This window comes from Pleurodeles waltl, chromosome 11 (genome assembly GCF_031143425.1).
Source record: "Pleurodeles waltl isolate 20211129_DDA chromosome 11, aPleWal1.hap1.20221129, whole genome shotgun sequence".
Lineage (NCBI taxonomy): Eukaryota > Metazoa > Chordata > Amphibia > Caudata > Salamandridae > Pleurodeles > Pleurodeles waltl.
The window spans coordinates 267902366-267921854 of record NC_090450.1 but is presented as its reverse complement, the minus strand read 5'-3'; the positions used below and the strand labels follow the sequence as shown (position 1 = coordinate 267921854).

The 19489-nt window shown below is 40.4% G+C and overlaps 1 protein-coding gene across 1 annotated transcript in view; it reads right to left on the bottom strand.

The window, feature by feature from the left end:
* Positions 1 to 3300: 3300 nt before the first annotated feature.
* Positions 3301 to 19489, bottom strand: part of LOC138266605 (eotaxin-like) — a 174365-nt gene continuing 158176 nt past the window's right edge. The window contains exon 4 of the mRNA XM_069215435.1: positions 3301 to 3820. Within this exon, the coding sequence (XP_069071536.1) occupies positions 3748 to 3820 (73 nt within the window). The 3' untranslated portion in view covers positions 3301 to 3747. The remainder of the gene's footprint in view (positions 3821 to 19489) is intronic.

Below are 19489 nucleotides of genomic sequence, written 5' to 3'. Positions count from 1 at the left end.
AAATATACATTTGTGCTTTCTTAACTGCTGATTGATTTTGAAATATTTGTACAGTTCATGTATAAGTAATGACATGTTGTTGTGTGTTAAACCAACAACCTGCAGTCTTTTCTTTCACAGCTACAAGATTGCCACATACTTAATTTGCAAAGTCCTCCACAACACCGGACCAGCCTAGCTGAACCAGCAACTAAACTTCCACGTACCTCACAGGGCTCTACGCTCAGCCCAGCTCTCTCTCGCAGAAGTACCCCGCATCAGGAAAACCAGAACAGGAGGACACTCCTTCTCCTACTTTGCAGCCACCTCCTGGAACGCCCTACTCATCGACATCAGACAAACCACCTCCCTCACCAGCTTCATGAAGGAACTGAAGATATTGCTTTTTGAACCACCTCACCGGTATATGCTACACTTCCCCCTCTCCCCCGCGCCTTGAGACCCTAATGGGTGAGTAGCCACGCACTGATTGATTGATTGATAGAAATTACTCTAACTTTGCACTCAGAGAAAGAAACACAAACCTTTATGTCAAAATAATGAATTGCAATTTGACACAAGACATAAGCTGACAATTGGCCTCTGAGTTTGAACACATAGCATTGCGACAAGAAAAAAATAAAGTTAAAAGGTATTTATATTGCTCATTCACAATAATAACTTCAGGATGGTTTTTCTACAGCGTTTTAAAATACTGAAAATGAATGTCATAACATGCAGAAAGAACATGTAGACTACAGATGAGAAATAATGTTTTAAAAAATTCATAGAGATGCAGTAGGCTGACACATTCTCACATGTTAGGCTAGAACAGCTGAAGCAGCCTTTCTTGCAAAGCTGACCTAGGTTAAGAATGCAAAATGTTTAATTTCTGCAAGCTGACATGCTTGCAAAATAATGACCTAATGTAAAACCTTTAGATTCTGACATTTCCATATGTATATCCTTCGTATAGGTATAAAAATTGCATTTATTTTTTTGGTTTAACTCTGCAAAATGTTTCTAATCATACAAAGACCCTGTAGAACTGATGAATAAGTAGCTTATATTTTAGTGAGGCAATGGAGTAGCATAATTGTGAAACTGTAGTTTTTTTAAGGCAAACAAATGAACCCTTGTAGGTCCATACAATGTAGTGGATAAACATGATTCAATTAAACATTGCTGTCTGTGGACAATTCCTTGTGAAAGTTGGAGTCCTCTTGTTCCCATAAAGGCATCAAATATTGATTGACTGACTGGAGAAACACAAAGAGACATGTTGCAAAAGCTTAGAATTTGCTGTCTATAATAATACATGGTCCTAGAGTAGGTCAGACTAATTCGCTTGCCACTTTCCCCTTCCTGCAACTGTGCTTCTAATGCTGAGACTCTGAGTTTGAACAAATACTGGCAGCTAGGAAACCTGTTGTTTCTCCACCTGTAGTACAAAATATAGAACACTTATGGCCCACCTCTAAGGACCAACTGCCAAATCGCCCAACATTAGAAACAAACAAAGCAATAGAGAGGCACCATATACAAAGAATGTAAGAAACAGTCACACAATGAGGAAAGTAAGGAAAGAAGGTTCTTAATATTTACACTTAATTCATAAACTATCCTTAATCCTTAAGCAGAAAAATACGATCATTAGGTCGGTATCCAATTAGTAGAATAAAAAAAGTCTTGTCATCCAAGCCATGTATGGCAAAGTGGCGGTCACTTTGCCGTACGTGGCTGGGATTACAAGATTGTTTTTTATTCTGGTAATTGGATACCGACATCAAGGTCACTATTCTTCTGCTTCAGGATTGAGGACAGTTTATGAATTAAGTGTCTTGGTTGTTGGTCTTGATTTACCTATATTGATGATTTGCTTGGTTATATTTATCTTCATCTCTTAGCTCTGCTCTGAGGAAGTCCGTAACAGGGCGAAACACATTGGTTGTGCTTGTAAATTTGGGAAGGAACAAGATTAAAAATATTTTTAACAATAACAATCTATTTCTCTTACTTGGCTCATCGTGTGATTGTTTCTTACATTCCCTGTATGTGGTGCCACTCTATTGAGTTTCTTGAATCTCTCTTAATGGTAAGTTCTGCTTTACTGGTTTTTATATTCAAAGCTAAAGCTTTATGCTTTGACCTCTCTAAAGGGAGCTCTTTATAGGTTCTAACTGACATCTTTTTCCTGTTCTCCCCCCAAACCATCCTTAATCTTAGAATAGGCACTCTTTCCTTCATGGAACATGCTTATTGCACTGATTTATTGATTGCTTACTTTGATTATCAACTAATGATTGATACTGATAACATCATGTGCCTACTCAATAAAGATGGGCTACTAAAAGATTGATTAATAAAGCTTTTAACCTCATACCAATCATCATTATTGACTGAAAAGAAAACATAAATGATTGTTTATTTAATTGATTCACACTCTTGGTCAATATCATCTAACGTCAAAGATCCATACGGCCACAATGGGGGGATATTTCCCTAATGACTTGGTAAGTCTTACCTTGCAAACTAATATTTAACTGATACCCTCGCTCCAACAGTCACTTTGGGGCTACTGCAGCACCACCACACAACCCTTCCCCCACAACCTATGATTAGATTGGCTGAGAAAGGATAACATCTGTTTCCACGATTCCCTGGGGGATCTGAGTGTCATGTTTGGGTTGCCATAATCACCTTCCACCTCGGTAAGGTTAGGGGTTTGGGTGAGGCACTGTGAGCTAGCCAAGAATTAAGCAGACAGCTCCCAATGGTGTGAACAGACTCAGTACCCAGATTCTGAAGTTCCTTCATCCGAATACATAGTCCTAATATTTTAGTAGGAACCGTCCAACAATATCCTTCACTTTGAATCATTACTCTTTATTTATAGATTTGTGTTGTGAATGGTTTTCTGTGTTATTAGATTGTTAGGTCATCTGGATTGTTTTATCATAAAGAGTTTGAATGTTACTATGGATTTATACTATGTAGAATGTTCTTTGTCTCCTTGTTCCCTGTGCTGGATCTACTGCAGGTCGACTTTATGTTACAATAAAACTTGGTACATCAACCAAGCTCTCCATCTAATATCCCAACAATCTCCATTTGTATTCTGAAAATAAAATGGTAGAGGAGGGAAAATTATGCTCTTCATGTATTCAGTATATAGGTGGAAGTTTCTAGCAATGCTTTGGCAAAGTAACCTCTTAATGGCTAGTCTCAATCAAACACTGCAAATAAGGTAGGCAATTGTGTTCTTGGCTTCTTTTTTTTTTTTTATTTCAGAAAAATCAACACACAAAAGAAATAGATGAAATAGTTTAATGTAAGGAGAAAAACAAGATAGCACCCCATTTTTCAGGCATTACCTACTTGTTAAATATTGCAAACACATCAAAAAAGAGTATGTAACAACAGAATGAAAAAGACACCTCTTATTATTACTACAATGAATCAGATCATTCAGGATCAGCGATCAAATTCATGTTAAGTGATGGCTTCTGTAATGTTGGCACCTGTCCAGAAAACACATGTTGTAGTCTACCATTAAATTCTCATTGGTCTTTTAGCATCATTCTTATTCATACACAAAGACATTTATCACACAAAGCCAAGAAAAATTCGTCTTGGAGGTAAAGCACTTTCTACGCGTGCACCAAACCATTAGACACAGGATTAATATCTCTTTTGGGAATTTGTATACACAAGACAAGAAGAATGAAATAGAATGTTCTGCTGAGGCGTTGTTCATTAGGGCCCCACTTATATGCCTGTAGCTTTACGTGTCTTGCGTCTCTTTTTTGCATTGGTGTTTTTGCTGTTTTTAGGTTTCTTTCTGAAGAAAAAAACACATTATGAAAAAGGGGTTAGTAAAGATTAATACAAGCAAAGTAATTAAGATGCTGATATAAACCATCTGGGTATTCTGAGTGGTTGTGTTGTGGTTAATGGGTTGGGTCTTCATACAAGAGTCTGGAGCCATTAAGGTAAGATGTAAGTTCTTTATTTCATGTTAGGTCTTAGAATAGAGCAACAGTTTTCTAGGTCCTTTTATGACTCCATTGGCCCTCCAGGTGTTATTGGCTTCTGTTAGAGATTTTTTGCATTCATGTTTCTAAGCTTTATTAACAATATGCAGAATTGATTTTACATTTGATTACACATGTACACATTGATATTATTTTGTTGTCTTGAAAGCAAGTTTCCTATGACATTTAGAGGAGGGTTTTCCTGGACCTTGTCAGCTAAGCCTCAAATTGAGCCTCACAGCCATGCTTTACAAAATTAATTCCTCTCCTGTCTGGACAACAGTCAAGCAGAGTCATGTTTGTTTGTTTCCCCAATGTCATTGTTGTGATGCTATTAATTGTGTTTGACCAATGACTTTGTGTTTCACCACTCTACATATTAGTTGCACAATGTTCACCAGTAGCACATTGCATGTTGTGTTCTGCCTATTGGCTTTAACATGGCATTAGACATTACATTTGGTATTTGTGTTAGCTGCCTATTAGCTTTAACATTGCATTAGCCATTACATTCTGTATTCAGTTTAGCTGCCTTTTGGCTTTGACATGGCATTAGACATTACATTTGGTATTTAGGTTAGCTGCATATTGGCTTTAATGTGGAGTTAGGCATTGCAGTTGAGACATTGCAGATGAGCTGTGTTTTTCCAAGCTGTGTTTTTCCACATGATAGACCAAGGTATGTTTTTCACACCAAAGTCTAGCTGATAAGAGCGCGTAGATTTTGTGTTTACCTCTCAATCCAGTCTGAGAATGAGTGAAGTTTGGAGAATTGGCCACTCTCCAAGTTTATTCGGTTCTCACACTGAGTTTGCTTTTAACGATGGCTCTGGACAACAGGGGAGGAGAAATATCTTGACTTCAGACAGGAACAGACGTCAGTTGCCTGTCCCCGTTGGGGTAGAAAATCTCTTTCTCGTAGTTGAACCGGAGTCATAACCTTGCAGGTCTTAGAATGATGAAGCAGGGGGATGGGCCCTACAGCCCTACGGTGATGCAATTTTGACTTTTATGCTTTGCATTGAAGTTATGCTATAATATAATCACATGTATTTGCTGTGTACATTGCAACTGAGAAGTACTTTGATATGTTTTGCTTTCATTGCTGCGACTACTTTTGAATGTGTGCTTCCAACCTACTAATTTAGTCTCTCAGGAACCTCGTGGTGAAGTAATAATAACAATAAATGTCTTCTTTAAACTAAGAAGTGCATTCCAGAGAGGTTTTGTAAGCTCGGTCATAAGATAAGAGAAGGAAAGCAGGACATTTTGTCGTTAGTCGGCAGTCTTGGGAGTCGGAGTTGGAGATTGGAAGTGCACTATTTAAAAGTGTAATTGTGTTTTTTTGTTTAGAGAATTAAAGAAGCAAGGCAGACCATGCTTGAAAATGCTTGTGAAGTTAAACTGCCTTATGGTGCTGTGAGAAACACGTTTTCTTGTTTATCATGACTGTGTGAGTCTTGAGATGAGTGCTGTGATAAAGCAGATTTAGAAAATGTGCCTTTTGAAAGAAAAGATGTTCCTTTTGTTCTTGACAGAAGGGGTTGGATATTTTTTTCTGCTTACAGAAAAATGCAGGAGAGATGTAGGCAGTTAGAACATGAAAATAAGAATTTACGTGAGCAAATTGGCCAGAACAAATTATTGCAAGATAATGCTGAAATCTATGAAACTGCTGTTTTAGAAGAATCTGGCTTTTCCCATTCCAGTAATGAGGAGGTTAAAACAGCTGTGGGCCAGTCTGAGCCTCAGTGTGAGCAGAGCGTAGCGCAGAACAGCCCACAGTATTTGGCAGTTGAAGTTCATTCCTTAACAGATAACACTGAGAACAGAGCTCAGAATGTGATTTACAGACCACTTTTGCAAAGTAGGATGTTTAAAATTAATTCAGACAAGGCAGAAGTACTGTCGCAAAATGTGCAGTTACTGGGAATTCAGTGGAACCCAGAAAATAGACAGATGTTGTCACAAGTAAAACAAAAGATTTGAGAGTTTCTTACTATTTGCTCTAAGCAAGAGACACCGAGTTTCATGAGCTTGTTTGATTTTTGGAAACAGTATAGCCCTCATCTGAGTGAAATCTTAACACTTTGGTACAAATTAACTAGGAAACAACATGAGCAGCTGCGCGCTTTTGATTTGGCAAATGAAATAATTCAGACTTTAGGTTTCTGCGCAGTGCAAGAGGGAAACACTGATTTACATGTAAATCAGGAACAGGGGTGGACAAGAGTGCCCCTGGAACTTTGGAGTAAGCTTTTGACTTGTTAATGGGCTCTAGTGAATACTGAGCAAATGACATTAAATGATAATGTAATTCTGAAACCTGAAATATCAAGCATGCAGTGGGTGATTAGTTCACCTAAATCTCACAGTTTAGGATAGGCACAGGAGGCTAGAATCATACACTGGATCTGGTACATGCAAGACAGGGCTAGAGTCACTGGAGCCCTACGTGAACAGGTGTCAAAAGCCTCTTTTCAGGATGAGGAGAGAGCGCAGGGTGTACCACAGGTAAAAGAGTCACCAGTGAAATTGAGTGCACCATTTGAATTTGTGTCCCCTGAGGATAAAAAGCATGTTGGTTTGACTAATGATTCTACCACAGGAGAAGGAACAGAGTTGTAGAATGTGCGTCAGACTTTAAAGCAAGAGCTGCTTGAGATGTGTCATTTTTACACTGATTCTTGGTTCACTGCCAATGGTTTAGCCGTTTGGTTTTTCACATGGCTTGTACATAACTGGTTCAATTCCCTTGCAGATGTTAAAGAGAAAAATTCAGAGTCTGAAGTGTCCACCCAGAATTCTGACTTAGTGGGGATGGCTAAGTGGGTGCACCAGAAATGTGGACAGCTGGGAGAAAAAGCCACTTACAGGTGGGCAGAGATTAGAGAGATGCACATTCCCGTAGATTTGATAAAAACTGTGATTTTGCACTGTCCTATTCGTCAGCATGCTCAACAGCAATCTGTCCCACAAACAGTCAAAGATCAGTTGGGGAGAGGAAAGTTACCAGGGCAGATATGGCAAATTGATCAGGTTTTAAGGGGGGGGGGGTGCTGCAGATTACCAAGGAGAAATCACAATTATGCTGATAACTAGAAAATAATCTGATTCATTCATACAGATTGGAGACAGAATTGCCCAACTTGTCAAAAGTGCAGTGAATGGAGGTTTGGTAAAGAAGGAGTCTGCCCCAGCCCTTCTGACAGTGCAAGAAAAAGGAAGTTGTGGTGTAGCAGATAAAAACCTCAGTGCTAAGGTGTGGGTTGAATCCCCAAATGAGCCTCCAGAACCTGCAGAAATAATAACAAAGGGCCCCAAGATTATAAAACAAGGAAAGGAAGAAGAAGGGCACATTTTAGATGATAAATGTTATTTGCAAGAAAAGTCATACTTTTTTCTTTTGTAGATCCTACCACGACTCGTCACTGACCATTAGTGTGCTGTGTGGTCTCCCTTCGGGTGTGTGCGTATGAGGTCAGGGGAGGGACCGAACCCCCAACCTGAACCTGATTGATTAAAGTATAAACCCTATGGATCCATTTTGCGCAACTGGCGCCTTCAGTTCAAGTTCTACCTGGGATCAATCTGTGTTTTTCGTGTGGAACTCTGACTTTCGCTTACATTCCAGCAAACATTTCAGGTGGATTGTGTACCTTTACATGAGTAAAACTCAAGCTACATCCACTCCCTGTTTTAAAGATACTGTTCAATCACTTATTATCCCAATAAGAGTATATAAGTTTATCATTCAAATCTGATTTGCTTATAATGTTTTTTTTGTTGATATTAGTTAATAAGAGGTATGTAAACAAAAATTCATTGGTCATAGGGTGGAGTGTGATGCTATTAATTGTGTTTGACCAATGACTTTGTGTTTCACCACTGCGCATATTAGTTGCTCAATGTTCACCAGTAGCACATTACATGTTGTGTTCTGCCTATTGGCTTTAACATGGCATTAGCCATTACATTTGGTATTTGGGTTAGCTGCCTATTGGCTTTGACATAGCATTAGACATTACACTTGTTATTTAGGTTAGCTGCCTATTGGCTTTAATGTGGAGTTAGGCATTGCAGTTGAGACATTGCAGATGAGCTGTGTTTTTCCAAGCTGTTTTTCCACATGATAGACCAAGCTGTGTTTTTCACACCAAAGTCTAGCGATAAGAGCGCGCAGATTTTGTGTTTACCTCTCAATCCAGTCTGAGAACGAGTGAAGTTTGGAGAATTGGTCACTCTCCAAGTTTATGCGGTTCTCACACTGAGTTTGCTTTTAACGATGGCTCAGGACAACAGGGGAGGAGAAATATCTTGACTACAGACAGGAACGGATGTCAGTTGCCTGTCCCCGTTGGGGTAGAAAATCTCTTTCTCGCAGTTGAACCGGAGTCATCAACTTGCAGGTTTCAGAAAGATGAAGCAGAGAGATAGGCCCTACAGCCCTACGGTGATGCAATTTTGACTTTTATGCTTTGCATTGAAGTTATGCTATAATATAATCCCATGTATTTGCTATGTACATTGCAACTGAGAAGTACTTTGATATATTTTGCTTTCATTGCTGTGACTACTTTTGAACGTGTGCTTCCAACCTACTAATTTCGTCTCTCAGGAACCTCGTGGTGAAGTAATAATAACAATAAATGTCTTCTTTAAACTAAGAAGTGCATTCCAGAGAGGTTTTGTAAGCTCGGTCATAAAATAAGAGAAGGAACGCAGGACCTTTGTTCATAATGTTCTCTATGAATCTTTCCTTGCTCAGTGACAAAAATGTACCTTTGCTTCAAGGTCGTTACCCTAGCTTTCTGTACACTATTCATTCGTAATAGATTGCTTTTGTTTATGTATCTACTTTATTCTACCAATTCTAAAAGACAGTAGCACAGAGTGGGCAAAATGAATGTTTATGTAGTGGTATAGCTCTTAGGTGCTCGGGCAATATGGTGCTTAATTAAACTGTGCTCTGATTTGTTGGGAATCATTACACATTTGATCATACCACAATAAAACTGCAGTTTTAGTGATTTCATATGCAAAAAAATTATTAAAAGCCCTCGATTTTGGGAATGTGTCTGAGAACTTTGATTTTGCAACTGTCAGTAATGCTCTGTTGAGGAGTCTTCATGATGTTGACTCTTTACCACGTTTCTTATTAATTCATATAATAAATCCTTTAAACTATTCCGCTGATCTAGAAGTCAGGTATGAACTTTGTCCTTTTACTTAATTAACTGTATTTTGACTATACTAGTGTGCTGGGAGGTTCTTTGGCTTGGGACACATTGCATCAAGAAACTGAGGTTGAACAGTTTTTCCAATTCATTGGATTGTGAGCATATTGTTGAGGTACATTTTAGCTGTTTTAAGACTGCCCGTGCCCACAATCCCAGGTTTCACCAAGGACACAGTTGTCAACATTTCATTCATCTTCATTTTCTCACAGCAACCACACTCAATATTCTACAGCACACTCACTCAGCCCATACACAGACACATTATGGTACTGTATTATTCCCCTTCCTTACACATCAGACAGAGTAAATAGGTTGCATACTAACTAATCAGAAAATAAAATGGGCATTTATATTTTTAACTTTGTTACCTGAATTTTTATAAACAGGTGTTACCAGTGGGTAGTGAAGAACCTTTTGACAATGCGAAAAAAATCACCAGTTCTATTAAACAAATCCAAATAATTCAAACTCTTGCGAAAGTCTTTCAAATTGTTAATGTGTTGTAATTCAGTCAGTAGCCTAGGAAGATGCCCCTAAACTGGAGAATCTTATGGAATACTTGTTCTTTTCTTGTATATGATTAGTTTTGCAGAAGAGTTACTTTTTCAGTTATTCCAGTGGTATAGAAGTTATGGAAAGACTGACAACTTTCCAGTGTAGTAGTTACTTGAGGCTGTGAGGAAGTCACTGGCCTGGTGTTAGTGCATAAGGATGTAAAGTCTTCTTTAAGCTTATATTCCCAAGCATCTGTAACACAACTCAGCTACTTACAAACCGAGGGGAGTCAAGAAACCTTAAATAATATTGCTATCATTTTTTCTCTCAGTTTAATTAAGATTACATCTGCCAGAGATGGGGAATAAACAAATTACAAGACAAAGCAGTTCAAAAGATGAGTAATATGGGAAGAATGATTTCAAGTAATGGGCCTTTCAACATTTTACAAACATATTAACTGTGAACAAATCTTAAAGAAAAATAAATAACAATTGTCCAGGGGTAAAATTAGGGGAAACCACTGTAAGAGCTCTTAGGGATAGGACCTGATACTAAGGTCCAGATTTGCTAAAAAGTAAAGCAGCGCGGTGCTGCACCAAAATTTGCAGCGCCGCACTGCATCACTTTAGAAACCCAGGGATACACCGTATTTATTAAAATCTGGCACACGCCTGTTTTCCCCTGAGCCAGTGCTAAAGTTAGCTGCAAATGCAAGCACCCTTACTCTATAGTGCTAGGGTGTCTGCATTGAGGGGATTGATTTTTTATGTGCAGGAATGTGTCCCTTCCTGCACATAAACAATCTGCAATGGTGATTTGGCACTTCAATGGGTGCTGCATTCTGCAACACACATAGAAGTAGCAAATCATCAGTTTTGAATGATTGTTTATGTGCAGGAAGGAACGCCTTCCTGCACATAAACATTCTTTCATGGCCTTTTGCTCTTTCTATGTGTGCTGTAGAATGCAGGGCACATGGAAAAAGCAAAAACGAGCAGGATAAAAGTATTCCTCCTCGTTGTGCCATGCTAACACCACCCCTGGGGTGGAATTAGTTTTTGGTGCTGCCACAGATTTATGTCTTCTTGTAAATCTGGGGCAGCATCAAAAGCAATGAGTGTTGCGGTAGAACGCCCACAGCAACACTCATTGCACGCCCCTCTAACGCAGAAAACTGCGTTGGAGGGGCTCAGAATTACAAGGTGGCATTAAGCCACAAAATGTGGTGTAGCTCTGCCTTGTAAATGTGGCGCACTGCACAGTGCCACCGGCGCGTCACAAAAAGAGATGCTCCGGTGGTGCTAGGTGCAAGATGTTAAAACAAGTCCATGCATGGACCATGGACCCTAGTCGCTCAAAGTTAAGATGAAGCCAGGTCTGGAGTAGATGTGTGGGAAATTTGAGTGATTTCCTTTGCTGTAATTAAGAAAAAATTCTGAAAGATTATGCAACATTACGTGAAATGATAATCTGCCATGTACCTCTATATTCTAGTGCGAAATGGGTCTGAGGCAATTCATGTTACAAAATTAAAGCAAAAACACAAGTGCGGTAAACAACAGTCTTTCATGCTCGGGTCGTTTCTGGTGTTTCTGCGCTCTTACACTATGATTTTTGCGTGCTAATCTATAATTATGAAACCAGGCATAGTGGTAAAATTGTGAGAAATTAAAATGGCATAACAAAAATTTCACCCCGGACTACTTTGGTGGGGCCTTGCTGAAGACATGCTAAAATGTAGCCTACTGGTAAAAGTAGCTTTAAACATTTCTATCACAAGCTCATTTTTTCTAGAGCCTCGGTGCTTTTGTAGGAGGAGCGAGATCGTTGTTGGCCAACACAAGGTCACACACAGGCGCATAGAGAAACCGCTGCTTTAGCAGCTACAGTGGAATGGGGTTCTTTATGGGCCTCTTCTGTCTGTAACTCAGGAGTACAGCGTCAATAGAAAAGCAGCAGTATCAAGGAGAAACGAGAGCTGGGTACATAGAACAGAGAAAGAAAGAAGGAATACTGGAAAGAAGGGTAAAAAGAAGGAAGTATTGATGAATGAATGGGTGGATGAATACATGTGTGGATGAATGAATGGGTGAAAGGGTGAGTGAATGATAGGTGGATGGCTAAGTGAAAGGATGGCAAAGTAAAGGAATCAGTGGATGGATAAGTTAGCGATGGATAGGTAGATGGACAGGTGAATGGCAGATTGAAGGGATTGAAGGATAGTGGATGGACATGTGAACGGATGGAAGAGTAAAGGTATGGCTGGATGGATGAATGAATGGGTGATTGGGAGCAAATAGAGAGGTGGAGGGACAGGAGAAAGGGTGGCAGAGTAAAAGGATGGATAGATAGGTGAATGGACAAGTGAAAAGAATGCGGAGTATAGGGATGGATGAGTGGGTTAAAAGGTGAGCGAATGGTAGGAGCAGCTCCTCCGTGAGAGCGGAGGGTGGCCCCACTAAAAAAAAATCCCCAGAGCTGAAAAATGAAATGGTGATAAAGTGTATTTATTGCCATTTTATCTGTCAGCACCCCACCCTGAATGAGTGTCAGGATGGGGTGGGGCAATTGCTGCCATGTGGCAGCAGGGAGATGTGCACTTTAGTTTAAAGTGCTCATGTCCTTTTGGCCAGCCGTCTTGCGACAGCAAGCCAGACGTGCATTTTAAACTTCTCTAACTGAGCTGTCTTAAACAAGCTGGGTTAGAGAAAACACAGGCCTCCAGCGGTTTTGAGGTCATAGAAAAAGGCGACTCCCTCCGATCCTGACACTTCTCTCATGCTGCTTAACAGCACGAGACAGCGACAGGACTGGTTAGTGCAGTTTCCTGGGTCCCGCATTGGAGCTTCGAAGAGAGACGAGGAAGACGCAGTGTGGCATCCCATTAAGGTAAGTGCCATTTTTTAAAAATGTTATTATATTATCGTCCATATTTTGCCCTCCCTACTACTATAAATGCAAGCCAGCTGCCACCGGCGAATGGATGACTGATTGGATGGATGGCAGGCAGGCAGGTTGTGTGCATGCATGGCATGATAGATTGATTTCAGGGTAGATGGATGGCAGGGAGGATGAATGGAAGGGTGGATGAATGGATTTCAGAGTTAATAAAAAATGGATTTATGGAAGGCAAAGTGGATCGATGGATGACAGAGTAAATGCACCTATGGCTGAATAGCAGAGTGGATGGATGTTAGAGTGAATGAATGGCAGAGTGGATGAGTGGATGGATGGGTGAATGGATAGATAGATGGGTGGAAGAGTGGATTCATGGTTAGCAGAGCGGATGGATCAGTGTATGGCAGACTGTCTAGATGAATGGCTCCCAAAGTGGATGTATGGATGGATCGGTTGAGAGTGGATGGATGGATAGATAGATAGATGGATGGATGGATGGATAGATGGATGGCATGATAGATGATGGGTAAGCGGATAGTTGGATGAGTGGCAGAGTGGATGGATGGCAGAGTGGACAGATGAGTAAATGGATGGATGGGTGGGTGGGGGATGCGGGTAGATGGATGGATAGACAGAAGGTTGGGTAGATGGATGGGTGGGTATGGAGTTGTATGGATCAATGAATTAATGGATGGCATAATATAAAGGTGAAATAGTAAATATCAGCAGGTGGATGAAAAGATGAAAAAGACTGGATAGATGCACGTATGGAAGAGACAAGGAAGCTGTTCTAGAGAGGTTTCCGCTCACTTCCTAGGGCTATTTTAATTTTCTGGGTACTCCCTTGTTCACACACAACGAGCTGAACCATACAGAAACACAATGCTGGCATGGTGATTCACATACGGTTCTAGGTAGCTTATTGAAAAACCGACCGGTATGATGGCTGCACGTGCAAACTTTGCATCAAAAGCGTTGTCATTATGTTATGTGATTGGAGACAGCAGAGAGGAGATGATCTTGTTCCCATTCCACTAGCAAAACATATTTTGTAAATTACACAGTAAGTACACAAATTGACGCATTAAGGTTGGTACAGCTGCAAGCCCATGAACAGCAAGGCAAAGCTCTTTTGAGAATAAACTCGGTTTACCAGTGAACCAAGAAATGCTCTCCAACTCATTGTACAAAGTTGATCCTAAAAGATCACAATGACCAAGACCTTATAATTTGAATGTGAATACTGTAAATGTAGTGGCAGAAGTAAAGGAGTTGTGCTGCTAATAGAAATTGTTCCCTATTTCAGTGATGATTATTTTCTGAGCAATCAATTCACTATGAGAAAGTTTCCTTTCCCCCCTGTGACCACTATAGATGATTCTTAGCTACAATGTGCTTTTGGTTCTGTGAGCCAAGACTTACAGAATTATAGTTTGGTAACAGTGGATAATGGGCATGTGAGTCACAGAGATGCTGTAAGAGGCAACAAACAGGCAACAAACAGAAGAGAAAAGCTCAAGTTTTCTGTGATGTCACTCAGAATCCTGAGGTTCAAATTTTATGTTACGTATGGCCTTGAATATCATTTGCCCCTACTTTCGACATCTAGCTACGGCAGATGATTAGTGATAGTCATACATAATACAGCTTCCCTAAGCCACACTAAAGCTAAAATAAATACATATCCTTCCATCACCCACCATTGACAGCCTCTATATTTACCCTCCTCTGCTTAAATTAAAAAAATAAATTTGCCTCTTACCACACATGCCCACCTCCCTCTACATTTACACTTCTTGTACTTGTCTTTCTTATCCCACACAAAAAATCTGGCCTACTGTCGGAATCCTCCTCCATGAGCTGTACCTTCTCTTTCAAAGTTGCATTCTCAACTCTCACACGAGTAGAGTGCCAATGCCACACTGAGAGGGTCACTGGTTAGCCTGCTTGTTTCACCTTAGAGCAGGTCTTCAAATAACTGCACTGTCTGGGAAATGTAGCAGAGGGTGCAGGCTGTGAGCCACTCATTCTCTCTCATCATTCAGGGCTGTGGAGACCCACATGAGTTAGTAGAAGGCAAGTGAGATCCACAGCAACCATTCAGCCACCTCGCTCAGCTGCCTCCCTATCGCAGTCTTTCTGATATTGTTTTGGATGGTTTTAGGACTCTGCACACTTTACCACTGCTGAGCAGTGCTAAAGTGCTTGTGCTCTCTCACCTAAATATAGTAACATTGGCTCCTACCTAATTGGCATAATTAATTTACCTATAAGTCCCTAGCAAAGTGCACTAGAGGTGCCCAGGGCCTGTGAATGAAATGCTACTAGTGGGCCCGCAGCACTGATTATGCCACCTACATAAGTAGCCCCTTAACCATGTCTCAGGTCTGCCATTGCAAGGCCTGTGTATGCAGTTTCACTGCCACTTAGACTTGGCATTTAAAATGACTTGCCAATCTTTTAAACTCCCCTTTTATTACATATGTCATCCCTAAGGTAGGCCCTAGGTAGCCCATAGGGCAGGGTGCTATATAAGTAATAGGCAGGACATGTACTTGTAAGTTTCATGGCCTGGTAGTGACAAACACCCAAAGCCTGCTCTTCTCATAGGCAAACATTGGGAATTCCATTATATACCTTTAAATAGTAATTTCTGATCTGAAAGGAGTTGCATTGTCATGTTGGTATGCTTGGAATGGTAGTGAGAAATCATGTTTAATGGTGAAGTTGGATTTAACATTACTATTTTAGAAATGCCACTGTTAGAAAGTAGGTATTTCTCTGCACTTACTGCTCTCTGTGCCTTACAGCCTGTCTCCAATCCATTTCTGGTCTGTACTGGTTGACAGCGCACCTTATGCATTCCACCCAGACAGCCATAAACACAGGACACTCAGCCGCATCTGCATTCATCTACTTATTGATGGGTCTTCCTGGGCAGGAAGGGTGGAGAGACTCTCACTTACACTCCAAACGCTAGTGGCCTGACCTCACTAAGGACTGATAACCTCTCACTGGAATAGGTTGAAAGGGGAGCTGGTGCAGTTCAAAACCACTCTTTGAAGTTTCCTCCACTTTAAAGACACATTTTGGGTCTGTGACCCCCCCTAAAATCAGACACTTCTGGACCTACAACTGGTCTCCATCAGAAGGACTGCTGTGCTGCCCAAGGGACTCATCTGGACTGCTTTTCTGGAATGCTATCCTGCTTGTTGCCCTGCTGCCTGCAGCTCCTTGACTCTGCTGGAAGGACTCTGCCTTCCCCCACAAGTGATCTCCAAGGGCTTGGACTGAGCTTGCCTCCTGTTGAGAAGTCTCAGGGCCAACAAAGACTGTACCAAATCCACTGCATCAAAAAAATCTATGCAATGCCTATACAATTCATGCAGCGCCTGCCTCACAGCTAAAAAATTGCTGCATTGCTTACCGGATCGTCGCAGCACCTGCTTCATCCTTCCAGTGCACTTTGGATTGTCCACACATCGTCCATAGGCATCAAAATATCCCGTAGCGCAATAAGGAGCCAAAGGCTGCACGCCCGGAAATCGGTGCATCACCTTGCCCGCGAGGAAAGAATCACCACATCACCTCTGCCGTGCCAGAAAAATCAAAGCATTGCTTTTTTTCCAATGTATCACCTCCTCTACGGCCCTCTGTGTTGTTATTTGTGATGCATCCCAGGTACTGTATGTTAAGAAGATACAACTGCTGATTCTTATGGATTAAGACCCATCTAAACCTTTAAAAAGTGATAACTTGACTTGCGCACATCGTATTTGTGTCATTTTGATCTTATTTTATTCAGATAAATATTATCTATTTTCCTAAACTAGTGTGGAGTACTATTTGTGGTGTTTTCATTGTGTTACTGTATGAGTTATTGAACAAATACCTTACACATTGCCTTTTAAGATAAGCCTGCCTGATCTGTGCAAGCTACCGGAAGATGAGCACAGGATAATTTAGGTTGTGTTGTGACTTACCCTGTCTAGAATTGTGGTCCCTACTTGGGCAGGGTTCATACCTCTGCCAACTAGAGACCCAAATTCTAAAAAGTACATAAAAAAAGAATTAACTATCAACATTTGAAGACTGTCCCAACACTGAAATAGAACACATTGTTGATGTTCATTGTAGCAGTTTTTTGTGCATTAGTATAAAATGTGTATTAGTAACAACGTGCAAATATGGGTCTAAACTTCAATTCACATGTGTACTCTAATCAATGGTATTGCCTTTGAAACGATTTAGATAAAACCTGTCAAAGGGCCTGTATTTGGCTTATGTTAATTAGGTCTCTTATAAGCCTCTACGCCTTATAGTTTAAAATGGATGTCTTACCCTGTATTTTATTTGTTTATTATTTGTGTTGCATACAGTCAAGTAAAGCCATATTTTTTATGTATGAATTACATTTTTGCAGAAATCTCCCCTACATGTGCTCAGTAATGTTTCAGCCTTCAAGGTTTCTTCCATCTGCTTGCTGTATTGTATCTATTCACAACACTTCACTGTTGTTTTGTGGATGGCTTGTTTAGCCATCTCCAAATGACATTGCATAGAGGAAGCTGAATCAATATTCATGTATTGGGATGGTGCTTAGGTGGTAAGGCAGTGTGATGCCTATTAATTCCATGCTTTGATATGCTGACATTGTATTATTTTGCTCATAGCATGATGAATCTGCAGTTTTCATTGATTTCCCATATAAGCCCTCAAATTTGGGGGTGAGACAGAGAACTCTGAGAGACCTTTTTGATGCTTCTGTCACTCCAGGCTGCAGACACAGGCTCCCAGCCTGCCCTGCAGCCAATCCTGACGCTGCTCAAAGCAGCGTTAGGATTGGCTCGGAGTGCCCAGCCAGGGTACTCCCAGGCAGACTGGGAGCCTGAGCAGGCTCCCTCCAGCCCGGCAACTGTGTTGCTGGGCTGGAAAGAGCCTACTGCGCATGTGTGTTTGGCCAGCCCGAGACGGCTGGCCAAACATACATGCGCACTGAGGGGAGTGCTCTGTCCTCTCAGTGCTCGTCACCCCCAATGCCCCACCCCTTTACAAGAAAACAATAATAAACACCGTTTATTATTGTTTTCTTGTGAAGGTTTTTCAGCTGCTGCTGCTGCTGGAGGGAGTGCGGGGGTGACGCTCTTCTGCCCTTATGGAGGAGCTGCCCCTGTAGCATCGTCATGCTAGTAATTTTGTGGTTAAAGGTGAGGGGAAATGTAATGATGCTAGTACTTGCTCCCAGGAGAAATATATCTTGCTTATATTGAGTTACTTGAAAGGCATTTGCAGAACTACAAAGTGTTTTATTGTAGTTAATAAGGGCTTGTAAGAATAAATGTAGCCAACATAAGGAAATTGTGAATAAGGCTGACTCTGTGCTCTTTAAAACTGAGGCCAAGAACTGATATTTGTCTACATACCGTATCTTCTGTTGCCAATAGTTAAAACAATAGTGTTGCCCATGGCTATTGGGAAGTACTAACTAAGGGTAAAGTCAAGATATTTCTCTGCCAAATGTAGTTGAAATTGCCCAACAATGGTGATATACTAGGTGTATGTATTACAAATAATGTACAACTTCTACATTCGAAAAGATGCTCAAGATGCCAAGGCTCCATTCAAATTCCTGATAACAGCGAAAATTAAAAAAGTATTAGTAAAGCTCATGGGTCTGGCTTTAATGAGTAAACATATGCAGACACAGACATTCACTGACACTGTTTACATATGTTGCATTAACAAATGGTTTGATGATGCAGCAAAGAAAGCAACAAATATTACTTAATGCACATAATGTACATAGGAGATAAAGATCTGAACTTCACAAAATGTTGTTTTTGTACTTTTTTTATGAAAGCACTTCCTGGAAGGTAGATTGATATACCAAATGCCCAATAGCATGAGGTGAGAGTAAAATGCTCCTCTGGTTGAGTCAAAGCCCTCTCTGTATGTTTTAAAGAATTGGTAAAGATATGCCTTGGAGACAGCTCCACTCTCAATAAAATTAAAAAAAAGGTCAATTAATGTAGTGAGTAATGCCTGGAATTTCTGCTAATCTGCAAAGATCTGTGATTTAGCAGATGACTATTATATTGGTCAGTAGAAAATCTAGATGGTACGAATTAATTAATTATACAAATACTTAGATCCATAAGGTGCCAAACAAGAGCTCTCAAATAAATTGCGTTAAATCTGCCAATGGGAATAGGAATAAAATGCTCATACGTGAAAATCAATAAATGTCTGTACTTTTTAACTGGTTCCCTAAAAAGCAGCAGAAAAGTCAGGGCCCTAAAACAATTAGCGAGAAATGGCAGTGATGAATCTCTGCAGACCCAATCCATCTCAGTAACCGCAGTAAGGAGAGCAAAATAACTGAATAGAAGACACAACAAATCTGGATATACGCTTGTTAGGACAGTTTGTTCCCAACTTTCTGAGATAAAGAATAGCGGTGTTATTTTTGAGTGACAGTCATTGACTTCCAAAATATATTTAAAGCTGATGTTTAAGTTATAAGGCATGCAATATTGCTAATATTAATACCTTGGTGCAAGGGGCATTGTAGCTATGGCTATTACCCATGTAGAGGCATTAAAATAAGCCTTTTTACATTACTGCTGGCAACCCTGCCTCATGCATTGAGGTTATGACTACTGGTAATCTTGCAAATGGTGGTCAGTAATGTAACCTTGTTTTACGTGGTCACTGTTACTACACAACTACAGTATCTGAAAGTGTTTCTTAACATTAACATACTGGCACCAGTTACAGGTAGGAGGAGTGTTCCTTCTCCTGCACCAGAGATTATCATGTGTGGAACACCACGGCACAATT